The 15,486-nt window shown below is 40.2% G+C and overlaps 1 protein-coding gene across 1 annotated transcript in view; it reads right to left on the bottom strand.

Moving 5' to 3' along the window:
• CDH13 (cadherin 13) overlaps window positions 1-15,486 on the bottom strand; it is a 620,546-nt gene that overhangs the window by 303,155 nt on the left and 301,905 nt on the right. Inside the window, exon 6 of the mRNA XM_077831429.1 lies at window positions 5,249-5,393. Within this exon, the coding sequence (XP_077687555.1) occupies window positions 5,249-5,393 (145 nt within the window). The remainder of the gene's footprint in view (window positions 1-5,248; window positions 5,394-15,486) is intronic.

The raw sequence follows: 15,486 nt of genomic DNA, 5'->3' as shown, positions 1-15,486 counted from the left end.
ATGTTTTCCAATGTGCATTACTTTGCATTTATCAACACTGAATTTCATCTGCCATTTTTTGCCCAGTCACCCAGTTTAGTGAGATCCCTTTGAAGCTCTTTGCAAGTAATTTACCTTACTTCTCCTCTCTCTCTGAGATCTGAAAGCTTTCTTGTTCAAATGCCATGGTTCTGCAGCTGCACTCAACACTTATATTAGGGATCACTGCACAACCTATAGATAAAAGTAAATGCATTCTCTTGTCCTACGTGACAAGACAAAATGCTAACAAGGCATGTCAGGACTTCAAATAGCTGAGGAAAGTAATTATAGAAACATGAGATGGGAGATGGATTGGCCATGGGGGTCTTCCACACCAAGTCTAAATCATGACCCTCAAGAAACTTGTAAGGCATTGGCATGACAGAGACCACTGTCTATCCTGTCAACCAGTATTGTATCCTTGTATTTCCACATCTGTATCCTTCTCTTGTCTTATACTTAGATTGTAAGCTTCTTAGGGTAGGGACCTTCTTTTTGTTCCATATTTGTACAGTGCTAAGCACAATGGGCTCCATCTCTTGTCAATATAAAACTGCCACATGAGTGCACTGGCCATTCTAATTTAATGTAAGTTTTTAGAGTAGCAGCCGTGTTAGTCTGTATTCGCAAAAAGAAAAGGAGTACTTGTGGCACCTTAGAGACTAACAAATTTATTTGAGCATAAGCTTTCGTGGTCTACAGCTCACTTCATCGGATGCATTCAGTGGAAAATACAGTGGGGAGATTTATATACATAGACAACATGAAACAATGGGTTTTACCATACACACTGTAACCAGAGTGATCACTTAAGGTGAGCTATTACCAGCAGGAGAGCGGGGTAGGGGGGAACATTTTGTAGTGATAATCAAGGTGGGCCATTTCCAGCAGTTGACAAGAACGTCCTAGGAACAGTGGGGGTTGGGGGGGATAAACATGGCAAAATAGTTTTACTTTGTGTAATGACCCATCCACTCCCAGTTTCTAGTCAAGCCTAAGTTAATTGTATCCAGTTTGCAAATTAATTCCAATGCAGCAGTCTCTCCTTGGAGTCTGATCTTGAAGTTTTTTTGTTGAAGTATTGCCACTTTTAGCAACTGTGATTGAGTGACCAGAGGGATTGAAGTGTTCTCCGACTGGTTTTTGAATGTTATAATTCTTGACATCTGATTTGTGTCCATTTATTCTTTTACGTAGAGACTGTCCAGTTTGGCCAAGGTACATGGCTGAGGGGCATTGCTGGCACATGATGGCGTATATCACATTGGTAGATGTGCAGGTGAACGAGCCTCTGATGGTGTGGCTGATGTGATTAGGCCCTATGATGGTATCCCCTGAATAGATATGTGGACACAGTTGGCAACGGGCTTTGTTGCAAGGATAGGTTCCTGGGTTAGTGGTTCTGTTGTGTGGTGTGTGGTTGCTGGTGACTATTTGCTACCAATGTGATATGGGTGATGAGTGAAGTGGTGAAGCCCTATCACATGCTGGAAGGGAGTTAATAATCAATTAATTATGGCACACGTACAATAGATGTATCCAATTAGCTGCTCCTGAGCCAGAGGGTCAGGAATTGGAGACATCAGATGATAATTTAATGGGCACCTGGGCCCTATGAAAGAGGAAAGAGTGCACTCTGAAGAGAGGAACCACAGAGACAGGAGGGACTCCTGTAAAATTGCCAGAGCCGGAGTCTGCATGTGAGCAGAGACCTCAGCGAGACTCATTCTGAGGGGCCAGTCCTCAACATCAGAACTGGGAGATAAAAATCTGGAGTAACAGAAGGAGATTGAAGATGGAGCCCAGAGAAAGGTAGATTTGTTAAGAGACTCTGATTACCAGTTTGAGCTTTTGTCGTCCCCAAAGGGGTTGGACTTAGAAACACCTCAGCCAGAGGAATAAACTGCACACAGATAACCTGCAGGGTGGGCTAGAGATACAGATTCCTAGAACATCATACCCTGATGCAAGTGAGCGCTCTAATGATGAGTGTGCACACTGAGAAAGAGAATAATTATCAGAATGTAACCTGTGTAGTGATAAAATTGTGTCTCCGGTATCAATTACTTTTGGTGTTTATTTCTGGAAGTTAAAAAAATTAAATAAAAAATGATCCTATTTTCCCCTGGCTGAGGAACTGAGGGAAAAGAATCTTCAGGATTTATTTTTAAAGCTAGGAGTTTGTTTGTTTGTTTCCCCCAAAATACTATAAATATGGATTAGCAGAAATTTGCTTCCACTGGTTCTGGAGTCCTTGCCATCTGATCTATTTTCAGAATATTTAAAGGCTTTGTTGGTATGTATGTTTGAAATCAACTGTGAAGGATATTGGGTTGTTGTTGTTGTTAACCCTGTGACACCTAAATAGCACAGAGCTGTCTGTAGAAAGTAATGGAAGTCATTAGCAGGCATTGTGGATGATAGATTTAACTATGCATACTCAGAAACTGCTTATATTGCAGTTTAAATTAAAAAAATGCATTTGAAACTGGTCACTCGATCTCATTAGGTAGTCATACCCTGTTATGTACTATTGATTAGTTTGTACAAAGGAATTTCAGAGGAACTCGGACAGCCATGCATGTGCAGTCAATAGTTATGAAGTTCTTGTTTTATTAGTTCCATTACAAGGGGATGCAGGAGGAGGGGAAAGTAAAGGGGAACTTTTGGGAAGGTTTGTTTTGGATTCTTTACAGTTCACTAAAATCTGAACTATACACAAAACAATGTTAGAAAATGGTTGATTTTCCACTTGGATAACTATACTATACTTCTAAACAGGACTCTAACTTATCTCTGGTTAGAATGAAAATATGGCCATTTTTTTAAAATTGTCCTGTTGGTTCTTAGTCTGCTTGTTAAATATTGCAATATTCAACATCACACATTTATCTTAATACCTCTCTGTGTTAATCTTATGGGATAACAGCTTATAATGCAATTCAAGTCCAAAGCCAAGCAGGGAAGCATAACCATGTGCTAGTACATATAATTGCTGATATGGTCAGATGATTCCTAAAAGCTCCACCAATGACAAAGTTTGAACAAAGATGAATATATAGGCTTACCAAAGGTTTAATACATTAAAGAGGGAGTACAAAATGGTTTTCTCTGTTCACACTAAACGCAACACACCCTATATAGAAGTGAAATTAATATTAATTGTTCATAATGGTATAATAGGTTTAATTTCAGTCTTCATCCTGAAAGATTCTAGTGTGTTTATAAGCAAATCTCTTAAAACATAGGACAATCCTGCAGTCTTCATCCAGCCACAGTGTTAGGATATAGATATTCAGGCCTGCCTGTAAAGGCCTATACTCTAAGAATTTAGGTGTATTCTTATCACTTAGCTAGTTAAAGAGGTATAAAAGAAAGAATCAAAATCACTGTCTGCAGATGTAAGGGCCTTCCCTTCCTGTGACAGTCTGAGGCCCTGTTCTTAGGCTAAGGCCTTGGGCTAAGCAGCAGAGGCAGCCATAAGCTGGGAAGCGAACGGTCACATCCTTACATTCCAAACTGGGCACATTGAAATAAGGTGCTATTGGGCTGTTAGGATACAATCCTGTCCTGATAATGCCTATCCCCTCCAGAGAAAGGGAAGCGCCTAGAAGATGTAAAAAGAAATTTAGTTTGATAGCATCCTGTCTGGCAAGAACTCACTTATCAATAGCTGGGATGTGAAATCCTCATTTCTTTGTTGTTCTATCACTGTAGTCCCCATTTCCCTATTATTTGTCTGTATAATCTGTGTCTGGTTCTGTGGTTGTTTCTGTCTGCTCTATAATTAAGTTTGTTGGGTGTAAACTAATTAAGGGGTGGTGGGATATAATTGGTTAAATAATCATGTTACAATATGTTAGGATTGGTTAGTTAAATTTCGGTAAAATGATTGGTTAAGGAATAGCTAAGCAGAACTCAAGTTTTACGATATAGTCTGCAGTCAATCAGGAAGAAAAGGGGGGAATGGGAACAGGGAATGGGAGTGGGGGAATTGGAATCATGTTTTGCTAAAGGGGGGACTGGGAACAGGGAGACAGGCAATGTTCTGTGGCGTCAGAGCTGGGAAGGGAGCCATGAAGGAAATTGGAATCATTGCTTTTCACCCCAGTAAACATCGAATTGTTTGCACCTTTGGACTTCGGGTATTGTTGCTCTCTGTTCATACGAGAAAGACCAGGGAAGTGAGCAGGTGAAGGAATAAGCCCCCTAACACACAGCTCCCACTAAGGACTACAGGACGTAACTCTTTATTTGATATATGTATATATCTATATCAATACATATATAGGCATACAGATGTATGGCCCAATCTTAATCTCACACCACTGTCACTCCAGTGATTTTAACAGGCATCTCCCCTAGCTTGCACTGGTTTCAATGAGATCAGAATTAACTCGTTTATATTTGCTGATAATATAATTATCATTCACAGTTGAAGTGGGGATACCTCTGCACTGGAATACAACAGCTGTTGAACAACTCACAGCAACTTTGCACAACATCTGAGAGCAGGAACTGAAGAGAAATAGATTGAGTTGTAACTGCAGGAGGAATTTAGATAGAGAGTCTGGGTATCCTAGTTGGAATTTGGCAAGGACATCTGTTCTAAGACCCCCTAGTTTACAGAAAATGCCATGAGAAGCACACGTGAGCATCATCAAATCTACATTAGAAATGATCAGAAAATGTTCATACTGGCTCTCATCTACACAGTCTATTTTTATTTGATCAGTGTTCAAATATGTACAATGTTGCAATATCCCAACAAGCCCTAAAATATGAGCATATTTTTCAATACGCATTCGATTTATTCTTGTCATTTACCTACCATAGGCATTGCATACGCAAATAAATCCTGCCAGCAGCCAATCTGGCTGAGAACAGGTAGAGTTCCCACCTGAACTGAATTGATATGGGATGTATTCAGTCCCAACCTTAATCCCATCCTGCAGTTCGTCTCTATTGATAACTCAGATAAGAACAACAAAACATAAACCTCAGACTGAGCTTCCTTCTCAGACTATGTTGTTTCTAGGGTTTCCCTGCGGCATACCAGAGACAATTACCCTCTGCCCAAAAGGCAGGCAGAAGTTAATGAGCCACACCCATCACACACAGTCAGCAAATATCCTTCTGCAATGGAACAAATGTGCAGGTATCAGAAGGCAATATATGGCCTATAAAACATACAGTAGTTTACAGCAGCATGAATGATGTCACATACCTGTAGGTGACCCTTCCATGACATGTCCAACGTACGGCCCTTCCCGGAAGATGGGTCTGTTGTCATTCTGATCAATAACAATGATATCTAGAAGGACTGGGCCTTCAATACTTTTGCCGCTGACATCAGTGATCTCAACCTGCAGCTGAATGAGCAAAAAGATAGGAGTACATGAGTTAGTTCATTATCATGATAAGCAAGGAGCAAGGAAGAGAAAAGCTTACATCAGCATTTTTGCTGGAACAAGCCACTGGAAGACTTAATACTTCAGTCTCAAGGGAGATTCTCTAGGACTGGGCTAGAAGCAAAATGGTTTTGAATGGAAGCAAGAGAGATTCAGACTATCCTTGAATAGTCTGTAACTGATTTGCTAAATTTACTAAAGAATGCAGTGAAGGGGAGAAAAAAAGAATCATAATTTGATACTAATGAAGTAAATATTTGCTTAGAATCAGTCTATTTCCTTCAAAGGGAAACATACAGTACCAGGTATAAAATAAATTGCAAGATCCTTGTTAACTGAGTATTAGAAGGTATAAATAGGGTGTTATAAGAAAAGGTAAGAGTAGCCCTTTTGTAGAGTAAATAAATTCCCTCCTTGATGAGGGAGTGGAGTAAATCAGCACAACATTTGATTCAATCTCTATGTATTTTGTCTTGAAAAGAAAGGTAGAGAGGCAACGGCTCTAATGATAATATTTCAATTATGTTATGTCGTGACTTTCATGCCAAGTCGCCCCACCACTGCTGCCTTCAACACTTCTTATGTCTCCTCTTTATTTATTTATTTATTTATTTTTATGTAGCAGCAATGGGAAATTGTGAAATTCGCAGCCACTATTTCCTGGACATGTCAAATTCAACAAAGCACACCTCAAAGTCATGATGCAGCAAAAACCTGAGGCATGCAATGCAAGAGACATTTCTTCCCCTTTCTGTGGCAGGTGGCTTTTGTTCCAATGTTATGAATTGCTATGTCAGCCATAAACACAGAGAGACAGTAATAACAAGGATTCATTGCAATCAATGACTATTTCTGCATCCAGAGTATACGAGCACTAAAGTCTTTTGGCACAAAAAGCTGGGAAAGCAAAAGGAACCATTCAGATCTGGTTGGGATTTTGGCTAAGAGCGTTGGAAATAATGCTGTGTTAATTAATTAGAATTAAAACACAAAGTTTTAACGTTTGGGATTTCTAGTGTAAATTTCTGGAACAGCTTAAATAGCCTCAAAAGCTAAACAACAAGTATTCTGTCGGGGTGGAGGGGGAAGAATCTAAAAAAATTGGTCCACTGTGACCATAGGCAATGGTTATTGAGCAAAACAAGTGGTTTTTGTCCAAATGGAATGATGCAAATATTATAATAGAAAACTACACATCTGATGACCTTTACCTTGAAGGGCATTGTGTGTTTATGAATGTGTTTGCTTAGCAGCTGAGGGTTGATACAGTGCATATCATACACCGTGTAGTAACGAATTGTGCCGTTTTGAAAGGTTCCACTCTTGAATAATAAACATTCATCACAAAACCTTAGCACCTCCAGCACTCAAACCTACCATTCAGGTCCATTTTCAGGTTTTCCTTTCATATCAACTCTGCTTAACACACACACAAATCAATCAGCTGTTCCTTGTATGGCAATTCTCAGAAAATACTATGCCTGTGTTCATGTTGTGGGCTCTGAGGTACTAACTGGATTTTCAGTTGACAAGGTAGAGTTAAAATAGTCTGCTTCTTGGTGACATTTTTCATCACAAAGTGTTGCTGTCTTTTGAGAACAGACAGCCTGCAACAAAATTAAAAGAAAAGGATTGGGAATCTTTCTGGTATTACCAGCTATATTAGCTAAACTGTGCAGGATGGTAACTTTAATGCACAGCTATTAATTTCATTGGTTGTCCCTGGTCTGTCGTCACTTCCTAATACAATTTAAATTTGATGCTAAATTCAGCCCTTGGTTATATCACTTTAACCAAGGGTGCAAAAGCCTCCACTGACAAAAAAAAAATCTAGATCATGCCTGGGGCATGATCACAGCACAGTCACAGCACAGTCTTCACTAATGAGTGTCCTACAGAGTCTTGGCCTGAAACTAAAGTTATCCTCCGCAGTCACAACCCCATTGCTTTGATGAGAATGGTACCCACTCCGCATTGGAGCTAAATCTCATTCCACTCCTTTGCATATCTCACCACAACCACCATCCTCTGAATTTTTAAAAAAATTCTTTTCCAACATGCTGAAGATTTACCTAAAACAACAGATCAATACCACACTTGTATCTCTGGGTAAATTCATGTAGTATTTACATTGACAGAAGGAGATGTTCTAGTTTATGAGTAAGTGAATATTGAGGATCTGATTTGTAGCAACTGCATGCATGGGAAGCAAATTTACTAGTTGTCTGCCATATAGTCAAGACTTGGGCTCCAATCCTGCAATATCTGTGTACTGTCAATTGGGCCCTCCATGGGAACAGCAGTCTACCTACCTGCAGTCAAATGTAGGATCAGAGACTGAAATGAGGACTGTTTTATAGCATGCTCATTTTGAGCTGAACCACTGATCTTGAAGTTCACCCATCACCTCATTATTAACTATTAAAATAAACAATAGTCATTTTAACAATCTAGGAGTTACTGCTATTATTAATACTAAACATGTAATGTTTTCAAAGCATTGTACACATATTGCTTAGCTAAGCTCCTCAGATAGACTTGGCTAAAACTGCTGAAAAGGGTCACATGATGTTTTTCACAAACTCACATCATAGGGATTTTGAGCCCACAATGATTTTGCTTTCAGGGAAACATTTGGGTTAATTTGTCTTTCCACAGATCCAGATCTGTTTCTAGCTTGAAACAGCACATTTCATTCCTTGCCTCCTTCAGTCCATCATTGCCAGTCTCCACAGCCTCTTCATTTCCTTCTCCCACACTTGTTTCATGCCTTCCGCCTTGCTTCCGCCCCATGTGCAATCCCAATCTCAGTCTGCAAGGCCCTCAAACTCAAAGTTAAGATTCACACCCTCTGTAAGGCCCACAGAGTCTCCCCTAGATCAGTCAATCATCCCGTACCCTCCTAACATTTTAGAAACAAAGCTATAAAGTGAACAAAAATACTAAATTATCATCTGGTCTCTCTGGGCAGTCTATTTTATCTGTCTCTGTCTTTTAGATTATAAACTCCATGGGTCAGGAATTGTCTATTGCGTGTGTTCTGTAATGCCTGAATGTATTGTCAGTGTTACCCCAGAATTTAACATTCCTGCGCGTACCCCAGAACTTGACAGTACTGCAGGCAGCCATTTAGTATGTTCAGCCACGGCCAGCTGAAAACCAAGCATCACATAGCTAGGAAATCTTAGGCCTTTTTGAGACAAGGTCAGACAGCTGTATACTTTCAGTTGGTTAATTAGAAGGGGAAGATGGGACAGAAAGTTATGGAAGAGCGAGTGAATAGCGCCCTTGGTTTTAGGTGCCCCTGACATATTGTTGTTTTGGCTAGAAATACTAGAAAAGTTCTGAGACAATGAGTAGTTTGAGAATTGGTGATCCAGTAGAGGTTATTATGCTGACCCACTAGGAGTCACTATAGATTATGTGCTTTGTTAGAGTTAGCTTTATAAGATTAAGTAAAAGTAAATACCTCACAGCCGTCCGAGGAAGCTTTTCCAAGGACAAGAAGATGACATCTAAACTCCCCATCAGCTGGATGGAAAGAGGCACTCTGGAAGCCTGGCTGGTGATCACTTGAAACCATCTCAGACTGTGGGTAACTATATCTGGGATGTCCTAAACCTATTGTGTGTGTGTTTGGGGGGGAGGGGAGGAAAGACAGCTGTTGTTACAACTCTGTTTTCTGGAACCCAGGAATAAGATTTGTTAACCCCCCATTTCTTGCGCTCTTATCTTGCTTGTTTTCTTCTCATATGTAACAAGTGGTATGAACAGGCTTATTGAAGTCTTTCATGACCCAATGATTTTAGAATTGTCATGGTAAAGGATGAATAGGTAATAAAATGTAGATGTGATAGGAATTATGTTAAGTGAAATCGAGTGTGGTCGCGGATGGATGTTTGATGGATAATAAAAGGTTGAGGTGCCAGCCTTAGAATAAGAAAAACAATTATCCAGGACCATTTGGCCGAAGAACATGTTGGGTGAGATAGTCCAATAACCCTGAGGGCACCCACAACTGTCCCAAGGACAGGGGGCCTGAAGAACCAAAGAACAAGATAACAACAAGCCATCATTGCTTTGCCATTTGCGTGATTGACTATCACTTCAAACGTGAGAACAATGATTGATTATCATTTCAAACATAAGAACAGCATGACGAAGCAAACCCTGTAGACATGTATGAGGATAAATCCCTATAAAAACAGACCCTGAAGACTGAGGACTTTGGGACTGGTTCTGCAACCAACTTCCAGGAGCATCGGCTGCACATCTGACAAGGCCCTGATCCACCCTTGTGTCCAGGCTGCCTGTGAGTGTGACTAGCAACTTATAGGCTGGTAACTATGACAACAACTGCAGAACTTATGTGCCTGTGTGAGTGAATGTGTGAGTAAATGAAATGTTATAGCTATAACCAATTGCTTACTCCGATTTGTTCTGTAATCACAATAAACGCAGCATATTGCCTTATCCCCCTGAATAAGATCCTGCTTGTTTTCATTTTCTAAGTATAACATGTGTGTGTGTGTATGCATACACGTAATATCTAATAAACAGTAGTTTTGGATAAGAGCATGCTTTCTTCTATCAATCATTTATCAGACGGAAGCACTGTGTTCCCATTGATTTATTCCTGACACCGCCTGGAGAGAGAAAGAGTTAGGCTACCACCGTTTTGGGTTCTGAAAACCCCAGGTCACATCCGCACTATACAAATGCATAAATGCTAATTAATAAAAAAAACTTTGGCTTTCTTGGGGTATGTGCAAATAAGACATGGAAGGATATAGCACTATATGCATAGTTATACACACACAAACATTTATCACATATGCTGACACACAGAAATGCCTAGTTCAGGTCAGATCGTGGCATAAGCAGCCTGGGCCTTATGTGTTTTAGTGCCTGATCCAGAAATGGCACAGCAATCTATACCAGGCTTTGCATTCCCTGAAATCTCCAGCCCACAGTCCAGCCAGATGAGGAGCCATGCTGAGGTAATGAAGCATCAGAAGCCATAAGTGGGAGATAGTCAGACCTTACTACTGGGTGGAAGGAGATGGTTGTCCAGATTGCAGCCACCTTCTACCTGTGCGTGCCCTGACATTAATTTCTCTCTCCCTCAACACGTCCAAGATGAGAGATTAGGACCTCAATGAGGACCTCAGAAAGCGAGCTACTATCTTCACCCAATCTACTTCTCCCTGTGTAACTCTTCTATGAGATAAACCAGGAGGAACAAGGACCTGAGTACAAAAGTTACCTTCACCCTCTCAGTTCCCTCCCAAGAGATTGCAATAGCAGCAGGGGCCTGAGAGCACTTTGAGTGGTTTGTTTATTCTGTTAATTTATTCTTACTCATGGCGCCTGGTATTTATAAGTTATTTATATGTTAGCGATGAAACCTACTGGGATAGGATCAGGTCAGAATTCTAATTCATTTGTTAAGATGGATAGCTTATTATCTTATCGCAGTGCATTCTGCTATGCTTGTATGCACATTTCACTTTATATTTTACTATGATGGGTGTGAGTGGGAGAAGCACAATATTTATGCTCTGAATAGACTATTTGCTCCCACAAAATACTACAAAGACTCTGAGCACTGCCTCAGTCCATTTTACGGGCCTCTGCTATCCCAGTCTTGATTTGGATGCCCTCTTGCTCGATGCCATTCTTGTAAAACCCTGCCCACTCTCCCTATGATTTACAATATATATCGTTTAGGGGTCTAGGAGCCAGAAAATAGTTCTGGCATGTACACATCTCCTGGCAGCTGGTGCTTCATGGGCTGCTTTGCCCCGCTGGCCTATGCAGAATGAAATGTTTCATAGAGAACATTTGATCCTCACTCTCCAAGACTTGTTTAACATTAGTCTCTGAAGTCAATTTCATGTCACAGGGTTATTAACATTTTCTATACCCTGACCCATATTGTGTTACTGGTGCCATTAATTACAGTTCAGTCTTATACCTGCACTCTGCACTGCTGTGTCACAATGCCACTGCATAGAGCTAACCCAAAAATGAATAGTAAATGACATGTCCCTGGTTGCTTTGGAGCTTGAATCCTCTCTTCAGACTGATCCTGACTCTCAGCCATATTATTTTTCCTCTCCCCTACCCCTTTTCATTTCTGGCAGTATGGGTAGCTTATTTTATTAGATTTAAATGTTTTGCAAGCAATTGCTGGTGGTCAGACAATGTGAAGGTACAGTGGTCATGGGCAGTTATACTTCTGGAAAGGTGACAGTAGGAGGAATCTGATGAAAATCAGTTCCTACGTGTGTAATTCCTTTAACATGATCCAATGGCTGGAAGTTGAAGCTAAATAAATGCAGACTGGAAATAAGGTGTAAATTTTTAACAGTGAGAGTAAGTAACCGTTGGAAAAATTTAACAAGGGTGGTGGTGGACTCTCCATCACTAACCATTTTTAATTAACACTGGATTTTTTTTCTAAAAGATCTGCTCTAGAAATTATTTTGGGGAAGTTCAACGGCTTGTGTTGCATGGGATCTCAGACTAGATTATCACAATAGTCACTTCTGGCATTGGAATCTATGAACCTTCAAAGGCTAGGTACCTAATGGCTCTTAATATCAGATCTCACAGTGTCAAGAAAATAAATAAGTCAGTGGAAAAGGCAAGTGTTAAACTAGGTTGATAAAGAACCAAGCCTCAGCTGGTTTTATACAAGAGACCACCTCACCAACACAGAACATGGTAAGCTTCTTAGCACATGGTTTTTAAATGTTGCATTCTTCACCAATTTTCAAAAAGTAAGGAGAGAAAGAGAGGGTTGTTATTTTTGTTTATAAACCACATCCATTTCAAGGTTAAAGCATAGGCTTGAGATGGTTCATTTTAGTAGAAGGATCCCAGCCAGGTTGTGAGGTCTTGCTGGTCAACATGTATCACCCATATGAAACCCAACAGTTCTCACCTGACTTCTGCTTGATCTCATGTACAAATCATGATGGATTTCTTTACTCTCTTTGTACAGTACATATCTTGATCACCAACTCACCTGTTGCTTTTGTCCCCTCATCTCCTGAGGTTGCTTTCTAAAATGATAGACTATAGCACACTTCTTATGACCCATTATTACCATCACTCTGTACACATGGTGCTAGTATTCCAGAGAGTTGGCCGTCCAACTGGTGCTTAAACCCTGCCTTGGCTGACAATGAAAATCATACACTGGCTATTAAGCACATATAGAAGCCTTTTACTGCATTGTTCATTCAGATCTCAGAGTGATAGTTAGGGTATAAATGCCTAGAGAGAAAGACAGATATGCAGAGTGTCAAGCTCCCAAAACTCCCACTGGAGTCAGTAGGAGTTGTGGGTGTTCAGAACCTCTAAAAATCAGGTCCAATCAGTGCACCTTTGCCCAGAATACTCACCTCCCTCAAGACTGGGAATGCTTAAAGCTGTGGTTCAAGATACATGTACAACACATGACTTCCAACAGAATAACTCCTTGAACCAATGACCCTTGTTAAACAGATAGGCAGGCTTGCCCAAATCAGCAAACAGCCCCACGGCTCTCTAAAGCTATTTACATTATTACAAGAAAATCTGGGAAGAATAACTATCCTTTGGATGTATGGACTTGAAAAGTCATTGAACATTACCTTCATTGTGCTCACACTAGCAAGCTTCTCTCTCAGACTCTCAGAAAGAGTCAAGCATAGTCCCACGGTCTCAGTGTTAAGGAAGATATAAGCAGACCACATTCAGGGCAATATAAAGTCAGGAGTGTTTATCAGAAACATGATAGCTCACAGGCTTAAGGTACAGATCCAGTTTTGGGCTAATGTTCCCAGCCTGGGTGAGAAATGCAGGGCAGAGTTTAGTAGACCGATAGAACAGGTAGAGGTTTAGAAGCAATAAAGAAGATGTAAATCTCAGGCAACAATGAATTTTAATCTGAGTTTTACAAGACAATTTCTTCTCAATACTTTCCATTCCAAACAGGACTGTTTAATTTGCTTTTTAACTTCTCATCAAACTTCACTCACTATATCTGAAGTGAGGGTCTCTCAGGTTCAGAAGTAAAAAAGATACCCAGGACAGCACATCAAAAAGATCCAGATCTGTTTAATTGTGAAATTAATATCTTTGTGAAAGTGCTGCCACTCAAAGTCAATCCATCATCCTGATTTTAATAATTCCTGTATTACACAGGATTTATAAAAGGTAGATAATCACATAACCTCCATGGGATGTTAACCTCATGAAACCCCACATCATCACCTTTCACAGAGTATAGAAAAACGCTCTTGACTATGGTGAGCAATTGTTTATATTTACATTTGCATCTTGGTTTCGGAGGAATCTAACTGACTTCATAGAATGTTTGCAGTACCCATCAACTTTGCCCATGATCCTACTCTTGTTTATTTTGTGCCTGGAACTTTTAGTTCAGTTCATCAAACAACACACGTCTATTCATGCTTGTAATGGAGATGGCTCAGGCTATGAGGCCTCTCTACTATACTTTTCATCTCAAACTCTCAGTCAATTGCAGTTCTGCTCCAGTAATTTACACAGTATGGCTGCATACATTGGAAAGTCAACCGGTGAGGCAGTTTACATACCCCTTCTTGACCTTCCTCTTCAAAAACTCGGAGACAAACTTAAATACTTTAGTATCTGGATAATATCCTCCCTACCATTGCCTTTTGAATACAAATTAAAATCAATTTGCTTCAAAGAATCATTCTGATAATTTGCCTTAGGTAGTTAAATCCCATTAAAATGGAAGTTTGCCTTCACTTACTATACACACGCCAGCAGCTACATATGAATACAGCCCCCCCCCAAAAAAAAGATAAAAAATGTAGCAGGTTTACATGACAGCAGCATAAACAACAGATCTGTCTTCAGTGTACTATTCTGTTCTATACTCTACAGGTCAGTAGGTCATTATATAGGTTCTTATATTGTGATGATCAGCATAGTATCTAAGCACCTTCTTCCCAAAGTGCATTAGGCAATATGGCTAACATTTAAGGAACAGAGAGGCTTCATCCTGGCCAACATGCAGTACTATCATTAGGCCTCCTATATATGTTATCTCACAGCACAGTTGTTACAGGTCACTGACTGTACTTGGCTTCCCCTTTAGCCTGAAGTGTCTGTGTTGTCACATTGTTTCCCCTTCATTTCTCTGCATACAAGCATCAGTGTCTCCTGTTGGTGCTGCCATCCAACCTATGACCTTACGGCAATATGATGGGGTCAGGTCAGTTGGTCTTTATGCTTAGAAGTCCTTTTACCTTTTTCGTCTCAACCTTTTCATTGGTAACCACAATTTTCCTTCATCTTCGGTTAGAGCTAACTACAAAACAAAAGCTTGTTATGGGCTCTACTCCGTTCATCAACTGTATTCCAATGTGGACTTCAGGTCTGTTGCTGATTTACACATTTTGCATAGACTTCCCCCAGTTGACTCACTGGGTGTTTTTCAGGGGTTATTGTCTCCCAGCCCCATGTTCATTCTTCCAGACAATGCTGTCCATCTTCACCCATCAATGAAAGGCAGCCATTTTTGAGTTGGAGTGCAAAAGCTGTTTACATCAACTGTAGCTGGTGCAAAACGACAACACTGAAACTACAAAGGGAATTAAGTTGGCAGAATCTGATCAGGAAGATGCAGTTAAGAATCGTAGTCCTGTAAAAAAGCACCAAGGCATCTGTAGGCCATAAGAGGCTACATCAGCATTTCTAGCAGCAGAGTGCACTCAAACATCTTAATGGAGCATTACTTCCAATACTAATGTAGTACTGAAGAATGACCCCTACTGAATCAGTAACACTGCTACCTGAAACACCCTCCATTTCCTTGGAGGATATGTATACTAATGCTGTATTTATTGAAAGTCTACATTGGAGATGTTTGTTAGTTTTATTTAAAATGACTTGCTAAATGCCGGTTCAGAGTGGAGAAACTTTGTCAGACTCATCTTCAGAATGTTGGTATATAGTACTCCCCTACTAGGGAAAACCACTTAGCTACCACTGGGTTAGGGAAAAAAATGAT

Source organism: Eretmochelys imbricata, chromosome 12 (genome assembly GCF_965152235.1).
Source record: "Eretmochelys imbricata isolate rEreImb1 chromosome 12, rEreImb1.hap1, whole genome shotgun sequence".
Taxonomy (NCBI): Eukaryota; Metazoa; Chordata; order Testudines; family Cheloniidae; genus Eretmochelys; species Eretmochelys imbricata.
This window is presented reverse-complemented; position numbering and strand designations above follow the sequence as displayed.